At 43.8% G+C, this 25006-nt stretch overlaps 1 protein-coding gene across 7 annotated transcripts in view; it reads left to right on the forward strand.

The window, feature by feature from the left end:
• Positions 1-3961: 3961 nt before the first annotated feature.
• Fas2 (fasciclin 2) overlaps positions 3962-25006 on the forward strand; it is an 80042-nt gene continuing 58997 nt past the window's right edge. For 3 of the 7 annotated variants that reach the window (XM_001354442.4, XM_015186876.2, XM_033384320.1), the window contains exons 1-2: positions 3963-4320; positions 8889-9136. In XM_001354442.4, coding sequence (XP_001354478.2) covers positions 9061-9136 — 76 coding nt within the window. In that variant the 5' untranslated portion in view covers positions 3963-4320; positions 8889-9060. Of the gene's footprint in view, positions 4321-8888; positions 9137-25006 lie in introns of all 7 variants that reach the window. The other 4 variants (XM_033384319.1, XM_015186877.2, XM_015186878.2 and 1 more) reach the window with 2 other exon arrangements.

Here is a 25006-nt window from a genome sequence, read left to right on the forward strand (position 1 = left end):
GTTGTGTTGCTGTGCCAGAGTATTCATACCAGATCCCCATCACAGATCCACGGAGGCGGAGTAGCTTCGAGTTGCAGGCAGCTTGGTGAGGGACCTGTATGTCAAATATTGTACTACCCAATGGGTGCAGGAACGCCGGAGCCGCACCACAGCCGCTCTGTGTGGAGTCCTCCGAGCAGCTGACGAAAATCACAGCCGTAAACGGGCTGCTGGCATCCGTAGAGGACTGCCCTTCTCTGCTTTTCCGCCTTCGCTCAGTGTCGATTGTCGCATCCTACAGCGTCTTCGTGGGATCCAGCCAGAAGACACCTACTAAGGAAGCAGTGCCAGGGGGTTGTCATCTCTCTGGTTGTGTTGCTGTGCCAGAGTATTCATACCAGATCCCCATCACAGATCCACGGAGGCCGAGTAGCTTCGAGTTGCAGGCAGCTTGGTGAGGGACCTGTATGTCAAATATTGTACTACCCAATGGGTGCAGGAACGCCGGAGCCGCACCACAGCCGCTCTGTGTGGAGTCCTCCGAGTAGCTGACGAAAATCACAGCCGTAAACGGGCTGCTGGCATCCGTAGAGGACTGCCCTTCTCTGCTTTTCCGCCTTCGCTCAATGTCGATTGCCGCATCCTACAGCGGCTTCGTGGGATCCAGCGAGAAGACACCTATTAAGGAAGCAGTGCCAGGGGGTTGTCATCTCTCTGGTTGTGTTGCTGTGCCAGAGTATTCATACCAGATCCCCATCACAGATCCACGGAGGCGGAGTAGCTTCGAGTTGCAGGCAGCTTGGTGAGGGACCTGTATGTCAAATATTGTACTACCCTATGGATGGCTTAGTTGAATGAACTTACTCGGCAAAATTTGTTGCGCCTTCTTGTTCAGGTTGTAGGTCCCGCTCTCATCCGAGACTGGGCCCTCATCCTGTTGCATCCGTCTGCATTAAACAACAATTATCAAATCTATGCTTATTGTAAACAAATGCGATGCTATGCGTTCATCTGGCTGGCAACTCTGTGCTCACGGTCGTACAGCGATCCATCGACGCGCCTTGAATGCAGCTGCGTCTTCTATGGTGGTAACATCTACAGATTTATTTTTCACATTTTTGGTAATGGAATTTCTACAAAATATAAATAAATTTTTGGAAACGTGAATCTTAAACGTGTAATAGAGAAGAAAAACATCGGAACCCTTGCTTCTATCGATATCTCTAGTATCTGCTTTCAAGATGGGTGGCAGCTCTGAATGTAGAGGTAGTCAGTGTGCTTTTTTTATTTAGTTCGGGCTAGAAATACAAATCTACTATTCTGAGGAAGATTCTGATGTGGCCGCGTTTCCATAAGGATGATTCCGCGGGCAAGAAGATTGGCGAGAGCAGGGAAAAGCGCAAGAGACGGATACAACAATCCGTGGACGCCGACTTTACCAATGTAGACCAGCCCCCAAACTGTTCAAGTGGATGAAAACTACTACTGCTGCCTGTGCGGAGGAGCTTGCCGGAAAAACTGTGCCCAAGATGATGATGAAGAAGAATATGCCCCAAGGCAAGGACTTCACTGACGCCATGGAGAGTGAGAAACTCCAGGCGAGCGCGTGCCACACGAGTAGAACAAAGAGAATGCTTTAGAATGCAATTATAGGTAAGTACGCAACAATGTATCCGATTCCATCGATATCTTAACTCTAGACCCCTTATTCCTAGGTGTATCTTCGCCAACAGAACCTACTCCTCAAACCCAAATCCCTGTCTCAATTTGCCAGCAGCAGCAGCCGTAAGGCAGTTCAAATGTCAAAGCCATTTACTAATGAAGCATGAAGAAAGGACCGGGAGTGAGCTAAGGATGTATGTACATATTCGTATGTAGAGAAAGACCTTCCCACAGTCCAACTCGTACGATCCCAGTTCCATAACCATTCGTGGGTTCGCATGGAAAATGCGTTTGTTGTGCGCGGAAAATGGAAGCAAAAATTAACACACTTCAAATCGGGGCAAATCGGGCGAAACGGTGGTACCACAACCATTGTCACTGCCGCAAAGGGGGGGGGGGGGGGGCATGGCATGGCATGTGGCAGGGAATCGTCGTCCGTAGTCCGGAGACAGTGCAATAAATAAAGCGCAACGAAAGTGCGACATCAACGACAAAATAACAATCCTATAAATCACTTATTGCCAGCCAAATGGGCGATGGGAGTGGGGCGGCGATGGGCTATAGATACTGCGGGGGTGGGTGCATTACTGACTGATCCGTGTGGCATAGTGGGAGGGGAGCGGAGTCCTACGCTTGGCCATTGATAAATTGCTCTACGCTTGCACACACACACACATGGAAATGGCAACAAAACTAAAAACAATGATATAACCAATCCACAGCCAAGGATTATCCACACTTTTCAGTACAGTCGAAACAGGAGATACCCTGTATAAAGGGTATCTCGGATATTAACGGATCGGAGGCTTTCTTTTTGGCTTGGGGACCAGCCACTTGGTCGACTTAGAAGGTGATGAGCGCGCTAATGGGTTCGACTCGTTGCTTTCCGAGCCATCTGCACCAAAATCCGGAGACGCAATCGAACATTCAACACCCAACTCCTCCGCCGGGGACTCTAGCGAGATGATCCCGATCCCGATAGCCCGGTAGCCCGGTAGAGAACGAGGCCATCCAAGGACCACCAGCTCAAGCTTGGCAACAGCCAATGATGAGCCCCACAGTAATCGGGACCGCTTTTGACACTAGCGATTGGTCCAATGGTTATATGGGAAGTGGAATCGGTGTCGGTGTCGGAGTCGGTGTCGGTGTCGTACTTCAGGAAAACATAGACTTGCCGTCTTCCAGAAATGGTGGAGGGAGAGACAACCGTAAACGTAAAAGGGATTCCACGGTCGGCCATCTGGTTGTGGACGAAGCGGGGCCTGAGGAGGCTGTTTGCTTCTGCGAAATCCTGCTGGAAGTCGTAGTACCCTGAGCAATAACAAAAGGGTATACAAAAGCAATGGCTCCGGCAGATACGCATTTTTTCATTTGCTAAATTGCATTGAAACTTAACTGAGATTTCAGCGTGGGGTGGTGGGTGGTGTTGGTTTTGGGGGTCTTAATTGACAGCAACAATTAAAAACGAACGAGTCCGCCTGTGGCAGCATGATGCCGGTTCGAACTTGCGCAACAAGTGGCTGCCGAAATGTTGCCAGTCTTAAGGCTGCGCAACATTTCGAACTGCCGCCTCGCGTCGCTCTTGATCGGCAGTAGCACCACGGCACAGTGGAGCGCAATGGCAATATTTTTCATACAAATACAAATTCCCATTAGATACAAGTGCGCGTTGGTACATGGCTGGTTCGCAGTGACCTGTTTTTTCTCACAGAGTAGGCCTCATGGGTCCCCCCTACACCTTTGTTCGTAGAGTTTTCACAAAACTTCTCTTGCAACAGAACTTTCAAGCAACGAAATTCGTGTCAGACTTTTATGAGCCGCAGTAATAAATGTTTCTAAACAAGTAAAGCTGACCTTGCCTGACATGACATGGTCTTTCCGCCTCCTCTTTCGCCCTCTCTTTCACTGTTCAGCGACTAACGGTTGCTCCACTGTGACGGCAGCGCTGCTCTCGCTCTCTGGCAACATTCGAGTGTAGCTGCTGTCGCTTTCGTCTCTGCTATTTTGTAGCTCGACAGCATGTTGCCGCTCCCACTTGAAACGCAAAACTGAGTAGCAGCTCTCTTCGTCTTGATCGAACTTGCTAAGAAAACTTGAATCTCGACTCGAACCTCTGGGCCATGTTAAGGTATGGACAACGTGGAAAAAAGGCCCAGCAACACTACAAGATTATACGTATATCACCACACCGTCTTGGATTGGCAATGTGATGTAAAGGTTTACAAGCCTTGTCCACGTTACCCTGATGTCAGTACAGTTCTTTTTCATTGCAACATCCATGCTGTAGCTACATGTGGCCGAGCAACATTTCAAGCACCGGCAACATCTGCGGGCGGGCGTATTTGAAAGAAACGGCCTTGCCGCCTCAATCTTTGAAATTTGTAACGGCACAAGCAAAACGACCGCGGCCACCGAAACAACATTAATATTGTGGCGCCTCTCTTGTGGCATGCGTTCTGAGAAAGTTCCGTTTGCGTTACGATTTGGAAATAATATATCCAGCTCATAAAAATATCAACGATATTAATATAAACAATTTCCGGAATTTTACCTCTCCCTCTCTCCACCGGTCCCGCGTTCGCGCCTCTGCCGTCGCGTTCGTGTGTGTGCGAGTGAGTGTCGCGTACCGCACACAGTGTGTGCATGTGTGAAACAGTTAAAACAATTACAACAAAATTGGTAATAAAATAAAATACAAAAAACCATGAAAATTCCTCGAGAGTTCCCTATTTTTTAGGCCAAAAATAAACGCTGGTGGCATTTCTGTTGCTGTTTTTTTTTGTGACAAATTCTAAAGTGTATCTCCCTCTCTGTCTCACGCACGCTTTTCGCTGTTGGCATGTTTGCACAATTATTATTATGGGTGTTGAGTCACGTGCCCCGCAGTAGCTTAATTTTTTTTTATCAGTTTTTTGGTGTCAGGAAAATCGGTTATGTTATTGTTATGCTATGCTTTGGAAAAATGTGCATTCAAAACGCAGAGAAAAACCTTCGAACAACAACAAAAATTACCCAAGAAAAACACAAAAAACACAAATAATAAAAAAACAGGTTTGGGCCCGGTCCGCGCGCCGCTTCTGACGCCGCCGTCCGACACACACACCTATACCGCTTTTGTTAGTGTTTTGTTGCTTTGTTTTTTTCCAACTTTTTGTTGAGTCACACACTGGGCGCTAAAAGTCAGTCAACTGGCATTTGGAGGCAATCGTTAGGGAAGGACGAAAAGCTATAAATAAAGTGAACTTTTTAAGAAATATTTATACAAGCCGAACTTAGTAGTTCCTATGGTACTTTCACTGATATAATATTCAAATTCGTTTGTTCTACGAGTGGTAGAATCTGACTGGAAGAAAGTATTTCGCAAACGAAAACGTCGTTAAAACCGTAGTTTCTATAGTCTTTTTGCTGAAATCGTTTTTCTTTTTTCTTTCAATATTCAGCAGATAGGGAAATATACAAAGAAAACCGACAGAAGAAGTATTCCGAAACCCAATGCCCTGTAGATTAAGGGAAATATTATTAAAATTAAAATTCCAATGGTGATTCCAATTCAATTCGTAAAATATAAGGTCTTTTAGAGAAATCTTAATTAAATTGTGTAGACAGTTGCTATAGAGTAGAAAACGAAGTCATTTAACAGATGAAGTATCCCAATAGGCAATACCTCTTTGAACCACTGAAATAATGATTCGATGTGAGTAGATTGTGGTGGAAGTGGTAGAGCAATTTAAAATATAAATCGATATTTATTTAATCAATTTGTGTTTTGGTGCCGTAGTTTGAGGGAAGCCTCTTCAAAGCCACAGTTTTTATGTTATTTTTGCTGAAATTCTGAACAAATTCACTTAATTGTATATTGGAAAAGGTAGCAGCAGATTGTACGAGAAGTACAATCCAAAAACGTTTTATTTAATCCAAAACATTCATATAAAAAGTACAAGTACATACATACATACATATACACGTACACACGTTTAATTGAAGAGGTCTCGAGCTACATATGTATGTATGTTGCTTGGAAACTTGTTCCGCGATTATTTTGACGAACAAGAGACGAATTATTCCCTAAAGGGAAAATTACGTAGCATAGTATTTAAAAAGAATAATTAATATTGGAACTAATATTCTGGTTGATTTTTATGGGTTTTTTATTAAATAATTAAATGAAAAAAATTATAATACAAACCATCAAAAAGATCTACAAATCCATTGAAATATATTCTTAAATTTGATACTATGAAAATTAGTATTAAATCATAATTTAGTAAAGTCTTCAAAGTTTCGTTGCTTTTTATACAAAAAACAATGAAATATTTTGATCATAAACGCCTTAAATAAAAGAAAAGATTAATGTATCTTTAAGGAATCCGTTGTTTAAGTTTTAGTATCCAATTTTAACCTAAAAAAAAAGTAGAACAATTTTTAAAATTTTAATAGAAATATTTCAAAATAGATTTGAAGAAAAACCCACTTTTGGATCCATGAATTCCACTGGATATTTCTTCTGCCTAGAATCTGAGAGATTTTTTTATTTATATTTGATGCAGACATCTATAAGGGATAGTTATTCAAAAACCAAACTGAAATTTCTTTTCACCGATACAAAAAATTCCAATCATTTTATTTTTCCTATCAATTTCAGTAATCTGAACTGTAGCAAGGGATATCCCGTGATATCTCGAGATATCTGAGATATCCGCTGTTGATGATGATGATGGAAATTGTTCCATTATCATTGTCATGCCCCTACCGAAGAGTCCTGATTCTCCGTTGTGTGCAAAACTTTTACTTGTATCCTTTTTGTCCCCGCAACTAATTCGATATATGAATATGAGGGCAAGAGAACCTCAACCGCAGGACTCCTGCATCGTGCAATTCCTGCAACGAAGGAGCAGCAGCACTGCCAAAACTTGTGTGTGCTCCACACACACACACTGGAGGGATAGGCGGCGGCATGGGGCGGCGGCATATCATCCAATTTTCAAATCAAATTTGTGCCTTTTCTGTGCAGCACTAAAATGTTTCCAAACTTCCCAAATGTGATTTTTCTTATTTAATGACGAGAAAAAGAAGGGAAAACTGTCGTTGAATGTTGCCGTTGCCTCAATGTTAATCTTTTTTACAAATTTCTTGCAACTTTTTGATGCAACAAGCAATTAAATTATAGGTTCTTTTCGGTTTGAGCTCCATTTCAATTAGGATCTTAATATTCTATTAATCTTTTTTACTGTGGGGGAAAACATTGCGAAAATGAATTATAATTTCTGGATTTTTAGAACAAAGTTATTATTGAATATTAGTAGCAAAAGGCTCAACAAAATTTTATTTCGGATGTTTTTTAATTTTCCTGAAATTTTGAGTTTCTTAAAAGTGTAAAATGCTACCCATTGAGCCTTATGGATGTATTCAATGCCTTTTCGGGTGGAACCCTAATTCCCTTAGAATGATTTCAATGAAATTTTGACACTGCAAGAATTTGGTTTGGACCATGAAAACATTGTCGCGCGTCATGTTGCAAAGTCGCCTCTTGTTCTGCCATTCGCGGTTATCAAACTTCGGCTTGGGGCCATGTTTATGATAATATTCGAACTAGAGAGTAAGCACACTGAACGGGATAGAGTGTGAGATAGGGAGAGAAAGAATGAGTAAGCGCGTAGAAGGCGACCTGATCCGACCTGATCCAGTTTCCGGCAATCTTAATTCAGTGTTATATCATAGGAGCCGGCACACAGAATAATTTTGCTCTAGCTCTTACATTCTCTGAGAACTAGGTGTCAAACAAGACGGACGGCCAGACATGGCTCAATCGGCTTGGCAATCGATGCTGATCAAGAATATATATACTTTAAGGGGTCGAAAACGCTTCCTTCTGCGTGTTACACGCATCTACTTTCATCACAAGTCTAATATACCCCTACATTCTTCGAGTAAGGGTTACCTTTTCTTATTTCAAAGTCTTCAAAAAAGTCAAGAATCCAATAATTTGAAATCCGCATTAATAATTCTCAAATATCAAGGGAAAAGTTTTCAACTTTAATGAACAGATTTTGCACCCCTCCCCACCACGCTGTATTCTGTGACAAAAGTTTCCCCTTTTCTTAATAAGCGGTATATATTATTTTTTTGTTTACTTTGTGAATATTTTGTTATATTTCGTAATTTTCAAGCGTTAGAAGGGAACCCCGTCTTTTGAGCGGTGCCTAGGCCTGCCCCAAGTATCGATTGAACGGGTCCTCTAGTAACAAGGCTAAATAAAAATATCGATTGGCCGCTCCAGCAACGGCAGACACACATCGCGTTGCCTGGAGGAACCTTTTGAGGGAGGAGGAGATGGAGTAAGGGGCACCTGTCTCCCGCTCTCTTTTCACAAGGACAATTCTAATGAGTGGGAGAGAGCGAGAGAATCAAAGCCGCCTTATCGCCAAACAGACAGCAAACAAAGCCGCTAATCGAAGGTGCGCTCTCTCCCGCTTTCGATAAGCGCGAGTGAGAGAGGGCACCAGCAACAGATAACAGATAAAGATCAAGATAGAGAGAGAAATAAAGACAATATAATTTATTGGAAATTGTATATTTTTTTATTAAGAGAAAAAATGCCAAAACATTTTTACTGTTAAATATGCGCTGCAGGTCTCTAGCTCCCACCCTTATTATCCCCTTCCTCTGCCGCTTCCCGTGCGACGTGTTTCGACTGCAGAGAGTAATTTCCGTTACAAAACTGGCCGAAGTGGCAGCGACGCCGACGTCAAAAAAGAACAGACAGGCCATAGCAGAGGCAGAAGTAGAAGCAGCGCGCGGCGTCAGCGACTGCAAAGAACAAAATTGCAGCGTATATTGTATATGAACCTGAATATGAGCGTGAGGCATTTCCAGTGCACTTTTGGAGCGTTTAAGCAGTGCCTCACCCTTGTATGGCATGGTACCTTGGAAGAAACCTGCTGCCAAGACAAAGCACACACGAACACACTCACACACATGTGTGGACAAGTTATTCTCTTCTTTGACTGCTGTTGCGGTCGCTGTCGGCGCTGCTGCTATCTCGCTCTCTGCAATCGAATTGCTCGTGTGTGACGCAGCGTTAATCCCCGCGTCCCTCCCTCATTCATTTATAGAAGTTAAAAGGCCAACATTTGGCATTTGGTAAAAACCTAACACTGCGTTTTGCATCTTTTAAAATATCAAATGATTTGTCACTGCTTAACCCTTGGCTCTTGCTTCTCTCTCTCACTCTCTTTTGTTTCTTGCAGATCCACACGCAACAACAAAATCCACATTAACAGAAAAAACTGTAATTTTTTCAACATTTTTTTTCCTGTGGAGCCAAAAATTTGACTAAACGTTGTGCTAGCGAACAAAAAAACAAGGAAAACAAGTGGAAGGGACACCGAAGAAGAACAAGAAGGAAGAAAGAACAACAAAATGGGAGAACCTCTGCGGACGCCGTCTCTGCCCCTTGTCTGGGCAACGCTGCTGCTGTGCAGCTGCTCGCTAATAGGTGAGTAAATACGTTCCACAAATGGACTTGCAGTCCACACATATTCCCGCCATTTATAATTAGAAGTTGAAGTTACACCAGCACCAGCAAAAAACATGCAACAAAAGGTGGAAATCTTTCGATTACGCTTAAATTGTTAAGGTTTTTCTCTGATTTCATTCAAATTCCACTCAAATCTACATTATGATGATCTACATATATGAACACAGCGAATATACACAGACACCCCCTTGTGACTCTTTTCATTAAACAATCGAATTGAAACTTGACTGAACAATGGATAAATTACAAAGTATACAATACCTAGAAGTCGACAATTTTCCATCACAAGTGATAAAGATATAGCATTTGGAAACTGGAAACCTGGCCAAAATACTAGTCACTCTCTTATCAGCATTTTATTCTTGCACGATTTGGGTGTTTATTTAAAGTAACAGACAGATGGAAGGACGGGCTATAATCCCCACAAATTGCCCGAGGTGTACCTGAGCATTTTCTCGTTACCTGATTGTCTGATTGCCGCATGCCGCATGCCGCCTGACCGTGAGGCAAACGCTACGCAAATACTGACCTAGCGTAGTCGTATCCCAAAACAACATCCCAAATGCAGAAAAAACACCCAGAAATATGTATAATGAAATCCCACCTTATCGCAATCTCAAACGAAAATTCTATAGTCAATATTTGTCTAAGCTGCGAGGCTCTGGAGAGAGATGCGCTACTCGTAGGAATCGTAAGTTTTTTGGGGGAATTACAGACAGAACACGGATACAATTTACAGACACATTTTGAAAGTCAGGCAAGGCATCACCTGACTGGCGGTCTCATAAAAACAAACACGAAGCGCTGGACAAACACATGATTCTAAAGATTGCGCAACAAGCGAGAGATGTTGCCATGGGAGAAAATTAGATCTCACATTTATGGAACCCCCAGAAACAGATTTCACATTCGTGGAACCTACCCAGACCTCATGTCGTACCTTAAACTGAAAACCACAGAGATTAAGATACTACTCCAAAACTACTTTTCATGATAATAGCGGAGGAACTAGAGAATATGGCACCAGGAATACATTGAAACCAACAGAAGGTGATAAGTATTGGAATACACTCTTGAAACGATTGCCTCAGTGCTGTTAAAGAGGCTTAGAAGCTGGGGGACACCTTAAGTGGGCATCCTTATGGGATTCTTATTTCGAATGGACATGTAGATACCGCTTATCTGAAAATATTGATCAATGGCCACGTCAAATAATCCCCATGGTAGGTGCCGCCAGTTGTGGAAAAACCCCCAAAGGGCCTGCGCTGCAGCTCCTGTATGTGGCGGTGCAGGTTTTTCGATAGACCAGGATTATTTCAGAGAAAACAATGCTGTCAACAATGCTGTCTTGGTTTGGAGTCACCGTTTGCGGCACATAGAGAATATCTTGTGATCACGGACGAGAGGGATTGAAAGTCGCCAGGCCAAAGAAAGCATTAGAATCATCAAAGAACTGGAGGGCGAATGATGACTCGTCTGCCGCTGCCCTGAGACCCACTTTCTCCCGTCTGTAGAGGGGTGCAGTAACTTCTCTCAGAGAAAAACAGACTTCCCAAGCAATTAACGCATCCGGTTTTTTAGAGGGGGGGAAAAAAAACAGACCTCAGACTCCACACTTTTTGGGAGTTTCTAAAAACAGCAACAAAGTTAAAATTAATTAACACTGCTGCTTGCCCCCCTTTCTGTGGGATTTAGAGACGCGGAAGAAAAAGAACTTGCAACGAAGAGAAAAGCCAGCGTCATGGAATCATGACTCACAGAGAGGAAGAGCCGATCAATGCGTGCCTTTTCTCCAGCCACAAAACAAAGAGGGAATTAAGGCTTTCAGTTAGAGAAGGTTTGAACGATCGACAAAAACATCCAGAGAATGGGCGGTAACCTTTGGGCGTGTTTTCCCCTCCAAAAGTCTTAGCTGTAGGGAAGAATCTTCTTACTTTTGAAAACCTGACACCTTTAAAGTTTTGCGTCGTTCGAGAGTGTCTCTCGGTTTGAGTTTCGTACTGGAATTCCGCGATGAACTTTAAAGATCTGTATTTTACAGAAATTCTCCTCTCTTTTGTGGTCTTTCTCAGAGCTCTCTCTCTCACTTTGCTCCAATTGATGGCCTGCTGTCTTTCTCAAGAAGTGGAGGCTTTGTTTTGATGTTTTCTCTTGCAATTTTCTTGGAGGAAAGCAGTCTTTGTTCGACAGGCTGCCCGCCTGCCCGCCTGCCTGCCTGCCTGCCAAGAAGGAGAGTGCCTCATCGAGGGGACAGTCCCTAATTAGCAAAAGCCACCGAAAAACCAGCTTAATTTGTGAGGCGCTTTTCCCCAGAGAAGGAGGAGAGTGAAAAAGGATTGACGTCTGTCTGACAGGAAAATTGTCAGTTAGTCATAGTATATAGTTAATGGATGGCGCTTCTACCGCCTCTCTCCATTCACTGTCACATTTTTTAATGCTCGCCACAGTGCGTTTCGTGGGTATAAAAATGGGGACAGCTTTTGGAGAAATGGGGACTGTAAAAATAAATTGGAAGTTTAATGGAATTTTTAGTAATTTTTAAAAGAAATTCTGAGATGTTTTTTTAGTTTCCTGTAAAGATCTAGTCCTATATGTATGTATGTCCTCTCAAGATCCAAGTATTTATGGACTTATGGCACGCACTGTACTTGCGCGTGAAGTCTTTTGCAATACAGTCCACATGATGATGATGTTCCCTGTTCCGAAATCTTCTGCTGCCCATCTCTCAATTCCAGTTTCCAGTTCTCAAGAAACAGACTCCCTCTCCCTCTCTCTGTCTCTTAAGTGGGGAATCTCTCAGGTGCAAGAGACAGGGAGAGGGAGAGGTAGAGTCAGAGTCAGTGAGTGGACAAGCGGTGGGGCAAGAAACCTCTTGAGTTTCTTCGCAGTTGTGTGCCACTTGACAACAAGACACAAGGAACGATGTGCAAGACACACAGAAGCAGTATACAAAATAAGAGAGTAAGAGTCAGAGAGAGACAGAGAGAGAGCTTGAGAATGAAGGGGGTACAAGAAAACGAAGCAACAGGAAAAAGGAAATTCCAATTATGTTGAAAAAAAATAAAATAAAATACAAAAAAAAAAACGTCTGCGGATTTTGTGCGTAGAAAACGAAGAAAGAAATGGTTGCTTCTTGTTTCTCTCTATCGCATCGCTCCTGCTCTCTTTAGGCCACTCCGTTCTTCTGCACTTGCCTCTTCTCTCTCCCCCCTTTCATCCTCTATTTTCGCTTTGTTCTGCAATGTTCTTCCGCTTCTGTTCTGCGATTTGTTAAAAAATACCCTTCCGCTTGGACAGAGCATATTCAATTTCCGATCCATAAAAATATACATACATACATACATATGTATATTTATGATCTGGACCAAAAGAAGCTTAAATATGGCAAAATATTTTTAAATAATACGATTCTTCTGGAGCTAAGAAAATAATGCAGGGAACCATATATCTAGATAAATCTTTGTGATTGAAAATTCTCGCTTTCTCGATAATATAACTCATGTTTCATTAAGACTGTATAATAAAAATACATGAAGGTGGTTCTGAAAAGAAGGAATAGATTTGAAGACTTCTTTAAAGACTCTCTTTCCACTGCAGTTTCCAAGGAAGTTCCCTTCGAAATTTGAAAGTATATTCCCCAAAGGTTCATACAATACTAACAAACCGAATCCCTTATTTTGTGGATATGCCTTATAGATTTTGAGACATTTTCGTGGAAACATTCAATCAAAATATATTCTATCGGATGCCTTTTGTTAAGAGTATCTTTATCTTCGTCTATCAAATATGCTAATCTTTTCTACTTGTTTTAATTTTAATCCAAGTAAACCCCCTCCTCCTCCTCGTCATCGTCCTCGTCCTCGTCCCCGTCCCCTCCCCATCCCAGTTCTATCCGTTGGCTCAAAAGAGCTTTGCATTCTCTTTAATTAATAAAACAAAACATTTTTGGATTAAGCGCCGCGCCGCGGTAGGAAAACAAAAGCAGGACTCAAGTGCCTTCCTGGCCCCCACAGGCGGGACAGCCAGAAGATACATTTGTATCTTTGTGTCTGTAGCATCTTTATCTCAATGCCCGTCTTGATTTTTAGAAAGAGAGGGCCCGATCCAAAATGAGTCTTTTTCCTAATTAACAAATTTACTACGCTCCTCATCGAAGGGGGGTGGGAGGGAAAGGGAAATGGAAACATTTCAGTGAGAAATTTCCTCCTGCAGGAAAACTGTTGGCCAAACGAGGCAGGCGGAGTGGGATGGGTTTTCCATGTCCCATTTAAGCTTCATATATTGATTACATTTGCATTCCAGTCGCAGATTCCAGGCAGAAGTGCAGCCCCAGCGACCGAGGAGTGCTGCTGCATGGCGCGTAAAAAGTGCAAAGGAATAGAAATCGATTCAATTTAGGAGAAAACTACACTAAAATATGTTAGTGTGGCTGCTGATAGAAACATTAGATCTCCTTCTCGTTAGACTGAAATCAAATCAGCATCGAAGTTGAGGCTTTCACGCTTAGACAGCGCTTAAATGATCTGTGCCACTGGTGCAGAAAGAAAGAGAGAGAGAGTGAGCGACAGGGAGTGAGGGGAGGACGAAGGGGGCTAGAGAGAGTGAAAGAGCGACTGAAAGATACCATAATTATCGAATAAGAGGGAAAACACGAGAAATGAGAAAAAGAATTGAATTGAATTTGTGTGAACAATCAACCACAGAGAGTGACAGAGAGAGAGGAGGGGAAATGCACTGGCGCCCGCGGGGCAGTGACGGGTTAAGCCCGCATAATCCCCCACGCCCGGGAGGCGCAAAACAATGGGACAGAGGGAGAGACAATGAAGGAAAGTCGGAGTGAGGAATAGATAGAAAGAGAGAGCGAAGAGACGCCTAAAGAAATTTTCTTTTTCTTTCTCGTTTTCCCATTTTGAATAGAATGATGAATGAATTTTAAATAAAAATGCAACCAAAATACAACCTCATGTATGTCTACGGCGATCGAATCAACCAAATCAAAGACAACGGTGAGGGCCCGCATGGTTCCCAATTCCCATCCTTAAGAGATAACCTAAATTTCTCTAGAGAATGCAGACGTCAAGCTACTTACCCGACTCTTTGCACAGAAGAATCCTCTCTGGAGACCTGCTGGTCACCAGGAATAAAATATTGTAGCAGTGAATATTCTATATGCCATTCTTAACACCACTATACCGACCGATCCTCACCGAAATCTGCAATATAAGGAATGATAACACAAAAAACGACCACACAATGTACATAAATATACGAAGGAAAGAGTCCCAGCTTTCCCAACAATACCCTTAGGCAATATACATAGCTCTTAGCCTACTTCCAGTCCTTCCCGCCTTCTCGTAACGCACAAAACATTATGATTATTTCTGAATTTCTGCATTTGGTTAGGGCCACTACAAATAGGATTTTTATGAAAAGTGAGAGATATATTTGTCATCAAAGATGCACCTAAAAGATACATATGTACATCATGGATCTCAAGAGATTCCTGAAGGAAAGAGGGCTAAAAAGAGCCTTAGATGATAAAGGTGACTTCTTTCTCGAGGTTCCATTGATGGTTGATAGTTTGGATCGTCTGCTGCCGGTGGCAGGAAGTTTCCTCCTTCTCGCCCTTCCCTCTCCCTCTGCCGTGCCTCAGGCCATGTTCGGCCGACGTGCGTTGCCTCATCAAATGGACGTCCGATGTCGTACTCTGGCCTCCAAATTGAGTTATAAGACACGGGAGGAGGATAGGGATGGGATGGAGGGGGGGTTTCTGCTGTTTTTCATTCCTCATTCTTTCGATTCGACTCGATTCCATTCGATTTGGGATTCTACCTGCCGTTGCACGCCGCATTCCGTATGCGGCATGTGGAACCATCTGTGAGGCAGCACACACAGGTAACCCGATGACGATGACGACAGGGGCATACACAACTAATTGCTAATTGGATTATGTCTTACTGCCAGTCCCCCCATTCCACATGTGGCATGCAGCAGGGAGCAGGCAGTGCAGGAGGAAAGGTCATTGATATACGCCTCCGCCTCCGCCTCAGCCTGCCGTTCCCGCCTTTGGCCGTAATCCGAAATGGTCTAGGCCTGGACTCTACCTCTGCCTTCCTCTCCTCTCCTTTCCCTTGTGTTTCGATGGAGGGTTGAATGTTTTTAATTGACTCTTGCCCCATCATTGCAATTGCATAACAATGAGAGACGACGGACGGCAACCCTATGCCTGCCCGGCCGCCTGTACCCCGTGTCGCCTTCAGTCTCCTTTGCAACCCTGCAACTGTCCCTCCCTCATGTGTGTGTGTGTGTGTGTGCCTCCCTCTGCCGCCTGATTGCGGCGTCAATTGTCAATTTTGTTACCTTCTGTCCCGTTCCGTCTGTGCGTCCATCTGTCCCGTCCGTCTGGGTCTTCTAATTGGTAATGCAAAGTGCATGACCAGTGCCCCCACCTTCATTTCTGACTTCTGGTGTGTCCTTTCATTCTTTCTTCCTCTGCCTCTGTCTCTGCCTCTGCCTCTGTCTCTGCCTCTCTCTCTACTGTACTCTTCTTTGTCTCCTGCCCTCTTTTCCCCTACCTCTTTCGTTCATTCATTTCTTTGTCTCCTCGTTTGCCTTTTGTTCTCTCTCTGTCTCTCTGTCTCTAGAAACGGACCTGGAGTTCGTTTAATCAATTTTCTTTTTCTATTTCGCATTTTTCAAGTGTACTTTTGAGTCCTCTGGCCACACTGAAAGGGGCACCTTTATTCTCCTGCTCTGTGGAGAGAGTCCTGAAGTGGAGTCCCAGTTGTTGGGTCAAATGGGATTTCCATTTGGATTGCATACGAATCTTGATCCAGTTTCGCTTAACCTTAATTCTTAACCTCAATGGATCTAAAGTGAATCAGAGTGGACCAAAGGAGAGTGGTATAGTGGACCCAAATGTTGATTTGGTGCCTAGCATATATGTATGTATGTACATATGTATGTATGATCCATAGAGACTGTAGAGTGTGTGGATCGCGTTGAATATTCCAGCAGGCGACGGTGGATGCCAATTGTGCGACGAATGAATTCCATTCGAGCTCTCCTTTTTGATTACCTTTCCAATTGCATTTTGTTTCGCATAGTCCTTCCCTTCCAGCCTCAACGACGCCTCCCGACATCTCTTGCCGTCATGGCATCACTCATTAGGTTTCCCACACACTGCAAATTGTCTCCCTCCCACTCACGCCCCATAAACCCCATCCTTCGGTCTCCCACTCATCTGCATCCTTCAGCACTTATCTACCGTGGTTGTTGGTATATTTTTTTGTTCCCACCATTAAGCCGCGGCTATCAGCGGCAGAGGAGCGGCAGAGAGCATTACAAAAACAAGCAGAAGTGGAAAAGAGTGCAAGCATACGATACCCAGGACCAGTACCAGCACTCCCCCTAAACCCTTTCCACTTTTCGTCTTCCGCTTCTTTTGGCAATTTTCTTCATTTAACCAAATAAACCGCTCCTCTGCCAGCAGTGCACCTCGGCTCTGCTGCCCCTCTGCTGCCACTCTGCTTCTTGCACTCCAATCTGCTCTGCTGGCACCTCTGCCGCTGCCGCCTGCTGTCACGCTCCAGTCGCTGCCTGGGATGCACACACCTTCAATCACATTCATATGGTGTTACGGTGTGCTGCTGCGCTCTCTCCGTCTCTCTGTCTCCTTGTCTCTCTTCGCGCAGTGGCTCTCAGCGTCATTATCAACGTTTACCTCTGTTGCTGTCGGTGCCTCTGCTGATGCTCGATTCCGTTGCGCTGCGCTGTGAAGGGGAAAGGGTAGGGTATGAGGTATGAGGTATGATGATTCGTGTGCAAGGCAATGAACAGGTATCTTGCCGATCATGGTGTAAAGGGTATCAACAAGGTGACTCCAAGGGGGAAGCAAATTAAACGTCGACTACAAATTGTTTTTCGCTCTTCTTTGTCCTTCTCTGGATGTTCCTCTTTCCTTTTAGGGAGGAGGGGAAGAGACCAAGAAGGGGCGTGGATCACAGGAAGAACAAATGGTCATTAGGCACATAAAAAGTTCTTGCTAAAAGATAAATTAATGATGCAAAATCAATCATATGTATGTGCACTAGCCCATCTTCCGACTCTGCAAATACTTCAATAGGAAACCCCAAAATGAACTAGTTCTCGCAGTAAACGCTAGCAAATTTCAGTATCAAAAAATGCCCTCGGTAATCATATAAACAATACGCATAAAGCAAAAACCATCTGGTGCAACTTCTTCTCGGTGAAAAGTTTTCGTAAACTACTTATGTAGTTCCGCGACTTGAACAATGAACTAGTTCGGCAAACTCCTTTTGGCTTTTGGCTGCCGGCTCTCCCTCTACCGCTCTACCGCTCACTCTTCAAGCATCTCCTTTTGGCCTGAGCCGCTTAGCTGCTTAGCCGCTTCCACCGTCATCATTATTATCCCATTCCACAAAAGTTGGCTAAAAACTTTTCAGCCGCGTGGCCGCCAACTTGGCTGTGCGATCCATGGGAGAGCTGGCGTCCCTCCACATCCCCACCTCTCCACTCCCCATTCCCCACTCCTCACTCCCGTGGGTTGGGGCATAGTTTAGCGTAAATTTTCATAATTTTATGGCAATTTTTCACATGCCCATTCGCTACAACAACAACGAAAGGGAATGCAGCAAAAGTAACATCTTACCGAGATGATCCGAATGTGTAGATACCTTTCAATATTGATGTTTTTTACACCAAGCCGCGAACGAAAAAACCCAAGAAGCACTGCCGCATGACGCGTGTCACAAGAAAACTCTTCGCTTCGCTTTACAGGGTATAAAAAGAAGACGGGCAAAAGTAACAGCAGACGAAGCCTGCGAAAAACGGTCAAGCAAAAGCTCTTTCCCACTCTTTCCTTCAGTCGTCTGGCCTCGCCTCGCCTCTCCTCGCCTCTCTTCTCTCTGCCTCCGTCATGCTCTTCGCCTCCCCTCTTCCTAGACCCCTTGTTTGTGTGCCCATTTGTTTGTGTTTGTGTGTGTTTGCATTTCAGTCATGAACTTTTAAGCATTTGTCATGCATAATTTGAGCAGCAAATGTATTGGAATGAATTTCAAATTGATTGTTACTCCTTGGGTACTCATGGTGTCTGTGTTTATGACTCCTCCAGGACTCTGACTCACAGCGAGAGGGGGGTTGGGGAGGGGAGAGAGGGGAGGAGGAAGAGTTGCGGCAGTGAAGATTGTCCATAATTAGCTTAACCCATTAATAATCCAAGAATGCAGCAAACTGACTCAGCAAACGGATTGACAAGGCGGACACTCAAGATTAACGATGTACGGTCGTACCTGCTCCCAGAGCAGAGAGAGAGAGCGAAGTAGCTGCTGTTAACCCGAGGACTTTAAAGCCGATGATGGCTTACCGTCGGTAGACGACAGACATTCGAGGTATTTTATTGGCAGAAACTTTCATGTTTCGTTGAGATTTGAGGCCTTTTTTGGTGCAACAAATTATTCACTCTGCCCTTCGCTCGGCTGCTTGCTCCTCTACTCTCTCCTCCTCTTGGCTTCCTCCGAAACTTATGGAATGCTTTGGCTGTGCCCCTGCTTTAGTGTTGCCTTAAGCTCCTGCTGCCCAAATTCCAAGTAAAACGCATAAAACACCCGAAAGCGAGAGCATTGCAACACTGCAGGAAGACAGGCATCTGATGATTAAGTTCTCCGGATGATTCAGTTTTCCCCCAAAAACCATGTCTTGCTCTGTCTGCATGTCTGTCTGGGCTTTCGGGGGTTCTGTTCTGTAATTCAATGGCTGGGAAAAGTTTCCTTCCCCATTCAATTGTTTTCCTCAATAGCCTCGGGCAACTGTGAATTTGAGTCTGCAGTTTTGGCCTAATCCTCTCCACACGCAGTCGAAGGGCATTTCTGATGCGATCAGGCAGGAGGATTCCATTTATCGATTGGGCATCCATCTAGGCCCTGCTCCTGCATGAGGATTATATTTGTGGAATGAATGATTTGCTACTGTTGGCCCAATTCTGGTATGGGTTATAATACCGATGGGCGCTGCTGCATTACCGGTGGACACAAGATAGGAGTGCGGGAATCCTGAATCTCTTCTTATGCTCCTGGTCTCTTTGCACTATCTCTCCACTCTCTCGCTCTCGCTTTCTGCATCTATTCTCAAAATAGCCGAGGGGTGCTGCTCCATTACGCGCTGACATCATTCTCTGTCGTTCTTCATCCTCTCAATCGCTAATAAACGTAATTGCCGCTGCACAATGCCTGCCAGAGAGAGACAGATAGAGATAGAGAGAGAGTGGGTAGCTGAAGGGGGAAGAGTACCGTTAACAATAACGGGAACAATAAATTTGCCGTCGTCTAAAAGGTGCCTAGGGGAGAAAGAGACAGGATTCCTACTCTCATTCGCTGGTTAGCATTTGATTTCCGACGCGTGCCGCTTTAACGACAGCCCCAGAGGGAGAGGCGCACTGCCGGAGTGGCAGGCAGAGGTGGCTGCAACACAAAGGAGTGCCACATGCCACACATACACTCACCCCTCTGTCCCCCGTCTCCGTTCCACTGGTTATTTTTGTCTTTATGATTGTTTTTGTTTAATTCTGTTTGTTGCAAACAAATAGGCGGAAAATTTTGATGTAGTCTAACGACAGCCGGACTGAGAACGGGAGGTGGCGGAGGGAGGGTTGCAGGAGGGTGCCCATGGTGCATGCAACATTTGGCATGCGCCCGGGCCATTTATCCCGGCCCCCCTCGCACCGACCCTCCCCGCGTTAGATGCGGAGCGCGTGCTGTGGCCCCATTAAATTGTTTCTAGATTTATTAATTATTCAGTTTTCGCCAGAATCGGACGGATATTCACGGGTGGGGCGGCGGATATATCTTCTGGGAACTTCTTTGAGGAAATGCTTTTCCTGGGCATGCCTCCCCCGAGGGTCATTCTCGGGCAGAAGCGTTTTGTTCGAAGCCAATTAGGAGAACATCTGCAGCTATTTATAAGTTTTCTGGCGAGGACTGTACTTTAAATGCCTAGCATCGGGAAATAACCGATGTGTCTATAGTTTAAACTTATTACCTTTCACTCTGGGATACGGCTATCCATTTTGTCATGAATATATACATATGTATATAGATAGAATCGAATTTTTTGACACTTTTGGTTCTTCCTATCTGTTTAATAACTGCATCTATATCATTTTATCTACAGCAATCCTCATTTATTGTTTCGTTTTTATATCCTTATCTGTACAACCATGAATAATCGATAATTATTGATATCTACAACTTTATTTATACTTATTTTCTTGCCATTTCGATCTGCCTGCCCGTCCTTTTATCCCATAAATAGTTTCGTTCATAAATTGCATGCTTCATGCATTGCAACATTTCATCCCTTCCTCGTTTCCATCCTTGAATTATTTCCACACCATTTAGTCACGGCGTTTATTTCATTCAGATATTTCAGATTTCTTTTTATCCTCTACATCTCCCTTTTGTTCAAAAACCCCAGTACAGTACATTTCTATCCTTAGATCTCCGATGTTTGCAAAATACATGTCCAAGATCTCTCGCTTTGGACCAGCCTTTCGCTTGTCTTCGACCCTTGCATCCCAGAGACACTCCAGAGAGGTCAGGGGCCTGTCGGATCTGTTAATGACTCTGAGACGACTTCCTTTTGCCCGTTTTTTGTCGCCCCCAATGTCGCCTGATGCCCCCTGAAGCCTCAAACGGAAGTCATACAACGACATTTTCTCACTGAATGAATACCAAAATGTGGTAGTAGAGAGGCAGAGGCAGAGGCAGAGGCTCCTCCCTCTGTGTGTGTGTGTGTGTTTTTTTGGCACCTAATGAAGCCATCGATGCGTGCAATGATTCACCCTCCAACAGGTGTTCTTCTACTTGTTTTTTCGGTGTTAATCGATGCGTGAAAACACATCGATAACCATTCGATCAAGAGGTACAGATGGTTGGGGGTATAAGGTTACTGCGACAGGAAGAGCCAGCGAAAGCTGCCACCAAGCAGGGGAACGGATGTGTAATACGCTAAATACTACCAAAGTTTACAGAAAATATGAAAATTATGTTAGTTCTTAGTGTTAGGGATTGTTGTTTGGGATTTCCATTGGTATTTCTACGGCTGTCTGCTGCTTCCATTTTGCATATTTTTTCTCGTAATTGGAATGATTTCCCCTTCTGCTGATTGTGGATCTGTTTTTTTTCCGGTTGGAAAATACAAAAATCTAATGAAAATTCTCTATTTTTCCTCTCCCATTCTCTCTCGTTTCTCTCTCCTTTTTCTCTTGTCTGTAATTAAGTTTTTGTTCAGAGAATATTTTGTCAGTTGGTTTATGTCTCCGAAGTCTCCGATTGAAGCCTGTGATAAAATGCAGCTGCAGATGCATTTCATTTAGATACGGATACGTCGTCCGTGTCTCCTTCTCTCCATGCATTTCGAACAATTCAACGGGCGGCAGAGTGTGTGCCCCACAACAAACCGAAATGGCAGCGAAATTTACACAATTTTCTAATAGAGAAAAGCCACTCTCCACCAATCCATGCTCCCCACAGACGATCGCAGATGGGGGGAGACGGCGGCTGAGAGCTGGGGCTATTTTTGTATACTAATTGTCAGCGGCGTATAGCCGAAAGATACATTTGTATCTTTGTGTCTGGGGAGCACTCCGCCGCCCAAGGGAATACCCCAAGTAATTCGCATCCCGAACAGAAGCCACACTTGCCGCCCATCTATCATTCTGTTGGAGGGGAATTCTGTGGGAAATACGCAGTCCTCCTAATGATGGAAAATCCCATAATATCTCTACCAAGCAAGTCCTAATGAAGTGTTTCCAATGCAGAACCTTGGGTTCTCTCCTTGCTCTTTGATTTGGAGAATGTTTTGTAGGAGCTCAAGATACGTTTTGGAAACATCTTGAAAATGGAAACTTTCGAATACCTTTAAAGCTAGAAACTTCTTGCTTATACTAAGAATCCTGTCAATCCTGTCAATCCTGTGATTCCTTCTTAACTTCTTGAATATTTTTCAACACTCTTGGAATTATGATTGAATAAACATTTCGAATGCTCTTTTTGTTCCAAAAAAAACATCCCCCTTCATTGCAAGAGCTAGTCCCATCCCCCAGTCATTCCTTCTTCCCAACTTCTTCATCCAAGCTGCCGCTTGAGCAAATACAGCTGCCACAGGCTGCCACGGGCTGCCACCCCATGCCATCATGTTGCGAGGACAAATTCAATAAAAACTGAACAATGTTAACTATCCTGTTTACATAATATGTCAATTAATGGGCAACAGAGAGAACGGAGAGTGAGCGCGAGCACTCAATGAGGAATGAGGAATGACGACAAGCTTTTACTCTTGCAACAAAATTTATGGCCCGCTGTGGCCCGGTGGCGATGCCTAGAAATTTTGGCATAGTTCTAAATGTCGTTACGGCCTAAGAGCAACATTATCTAGCCATGCCACTGGGGGAGATGGGGCTGCAGTTGTGGCAGGGGGGCAGCAGCAGGAGGTGGGACTTGGACTGGGACTGGGACTGGGACCGAGCTTGGGCCTTTCGTGCACTGAGGGGGTGGGTTCGAACAACATATTAATTTGATTTTCCTCCTTTTCTGCCAGGCCGCATAAATCAGTGCCCGCGCGCGGTGCTGACAACTCTACGAAAAGGAGGTTAGGGGGTGCGCTTTGTGGCAGGGTTGTAGTGTCATCGATTGCTCATTCCCTTGCCGGGACTGTTCTTTCTTTAGTCCTTAAATCAAAGCGCAAGTCCACGCACTGCACTTTGCCAAATTGCGAATGTGATTTATCTACCAAAAAGAAACCCTCGCCATTTCTTGGCAGCCTCCTCTTAACACTTCATTGAAGCTGAAAATCACCAGAATATCCGAAAGATAATCTCAGAGATTTCAATTAGCATTAGATCTCAGATGCGGGGGAATGGAATGCAGGGGTGGCGTGTGTTTTTTATGACAGGGACTCCCCCCCTGTAATTATTGTTTACAATTTAATTTTCCCTTCGCCCCTGAAGGGGGGGGGGTGGATTGCAAGGCCATCAAGTGGGTGTCGTTGTCACGTGTTCAACAATCATTTCGAAGGATTATCAAATTGGTTTGCCACCAAAACACCAAAACCCCGAGTACCCCATTATGAAATTAAGGCGATTACGTAGAGATTTTTCAAGGGATCTGCGAAACACGACACATAATTGAGGGGAAAGCCATGGAACAGGAAGGAACAGAAACTATAAATAGATCCAGAAAATAGATTTTGGGTTTTTTGGGGGATGAGAAATGGTGTTTGGAAATTGTCTGCAATGAATATTGAGCATTCAAGTATTTTCCAACTGTATTGATAACACAAATCCGTCATTTAATAGGCTTTGAAGCAATTGTATCTCTGAGATAATTTTACTGAACCTCTAGATTAATTCTAGTTCTCTAATGATCACTACAGATGTAAAAAAAACATCTGAGATACATTTTTACTCTTGAGATACTTGGGTTTATCTAATATTTTTTCATCTATATGTAAAAACAAACTTTAAATCGCTTATAGTGTGCAGAACCATAAGTATCTTTCGTAATGTTAATCATTTGGCTTGAAATGTATCTCAATTGTAATATTTGTATATATCTCATACTATCGTATCTCTAGATGTGCACTGCAGTATATGGATACATGTGTATGATTGATATTTGAAGAATCAACCAAAAAGATACAAAAGATACAGTTGTACAGTTATAAAACTCGACTCGGCTCAAGAATATATGTACTTTAGGGATCGGAAACGCTTCCTTCTGGACGTTACACACTGCCACACTGTTTTACTCTGTATCGGGGATAATAGATACAATTGAAAAATACATAAAAGATATGTGCTAGCTTTTTGAAAAGACTTTTCATTGGGGTCCTGATAATTTGAGTGGAATTCCAAGTAAGCCGAAGTTCTTTCAAGTATCTACTACGCTTTTTTCATGCTACAGTCTACCCTTTGATGACTTCTGTGCTGTTTTCAGTGCAGCCAAAAACAAATCAATCAGTGCTGCGCATGGCTGCCAAGTTAATCAATCAAACAAACGAAAAATCAATGACTATTTACATGTTTTTATTTGTACATCTCTGTATCATGTAATATCTCAAACTTTATGTACACTCCTACGCATAAAAGTATCAGCGATATCTACGATATACATTTTTTCACACCCACTAATGATTCCCATTTCTCTTTCTTTCAGGTAAGTGTCAATGTCAATGGCCATCATCGGCACACACGCAAAGACGGCAGAACAGACAGAGAGACAGACAGACAGACAATTCGTAAGTCATGATTGATGATTTCACACCTTCCAAGAATGGGGGAAATGGGGACTCTCTAGGGGTAGACATTCTCTGGATGATTGCCTTTCTCTCCTGGGCGTCGCGTTTTTATGGCCTGTTTATGCCACACATGTGCCTGCCGCCAAAACAAGCACTAATTAAAGGTGACAATGCAATGTGGCGACGATTCCCCGCAAGCCACGCCCCATAACTCCAAGCAGACGCCCACTAATTGTCGTGTCGTATGGAGAGAGTATTGTGTTGTTCAAGGGACATCTTTGGGACAAGAACCTCTTCGTTCCGGAGGTGTGAACATCCCCCGTAAAAGATACAAAGATACAATTAATTTGACAATTATGTATGTATTATGTACCGCTGTTTGTTGTCAATGGATAACAGCTGCGTTGACATTGAATGGGGCTCCAGCTTCAGAGGCTCCAAAAGTAAACATATAAATGTGTAAATGTATCTGTCAGATACTGCGGATGCCGCGGCTGCTGCTGTTTGATGCAAAAG

Source organism: Drosophila pseudoobscura, chromosome X (assembly GCF_009870125.1).
Source record: "Drosophila pseudoobscura strain MV-25-SWS-2005 chromosome X, UCI_Dpse_MV25, whole genome shotgun sequence".
Taxonomy (NCBI): Eukaryota; Metazoa; Arthropoda; class Insecta; order Diptera; family Drosophilidae; genus Drosophila; species Drosophila pseudoobscura.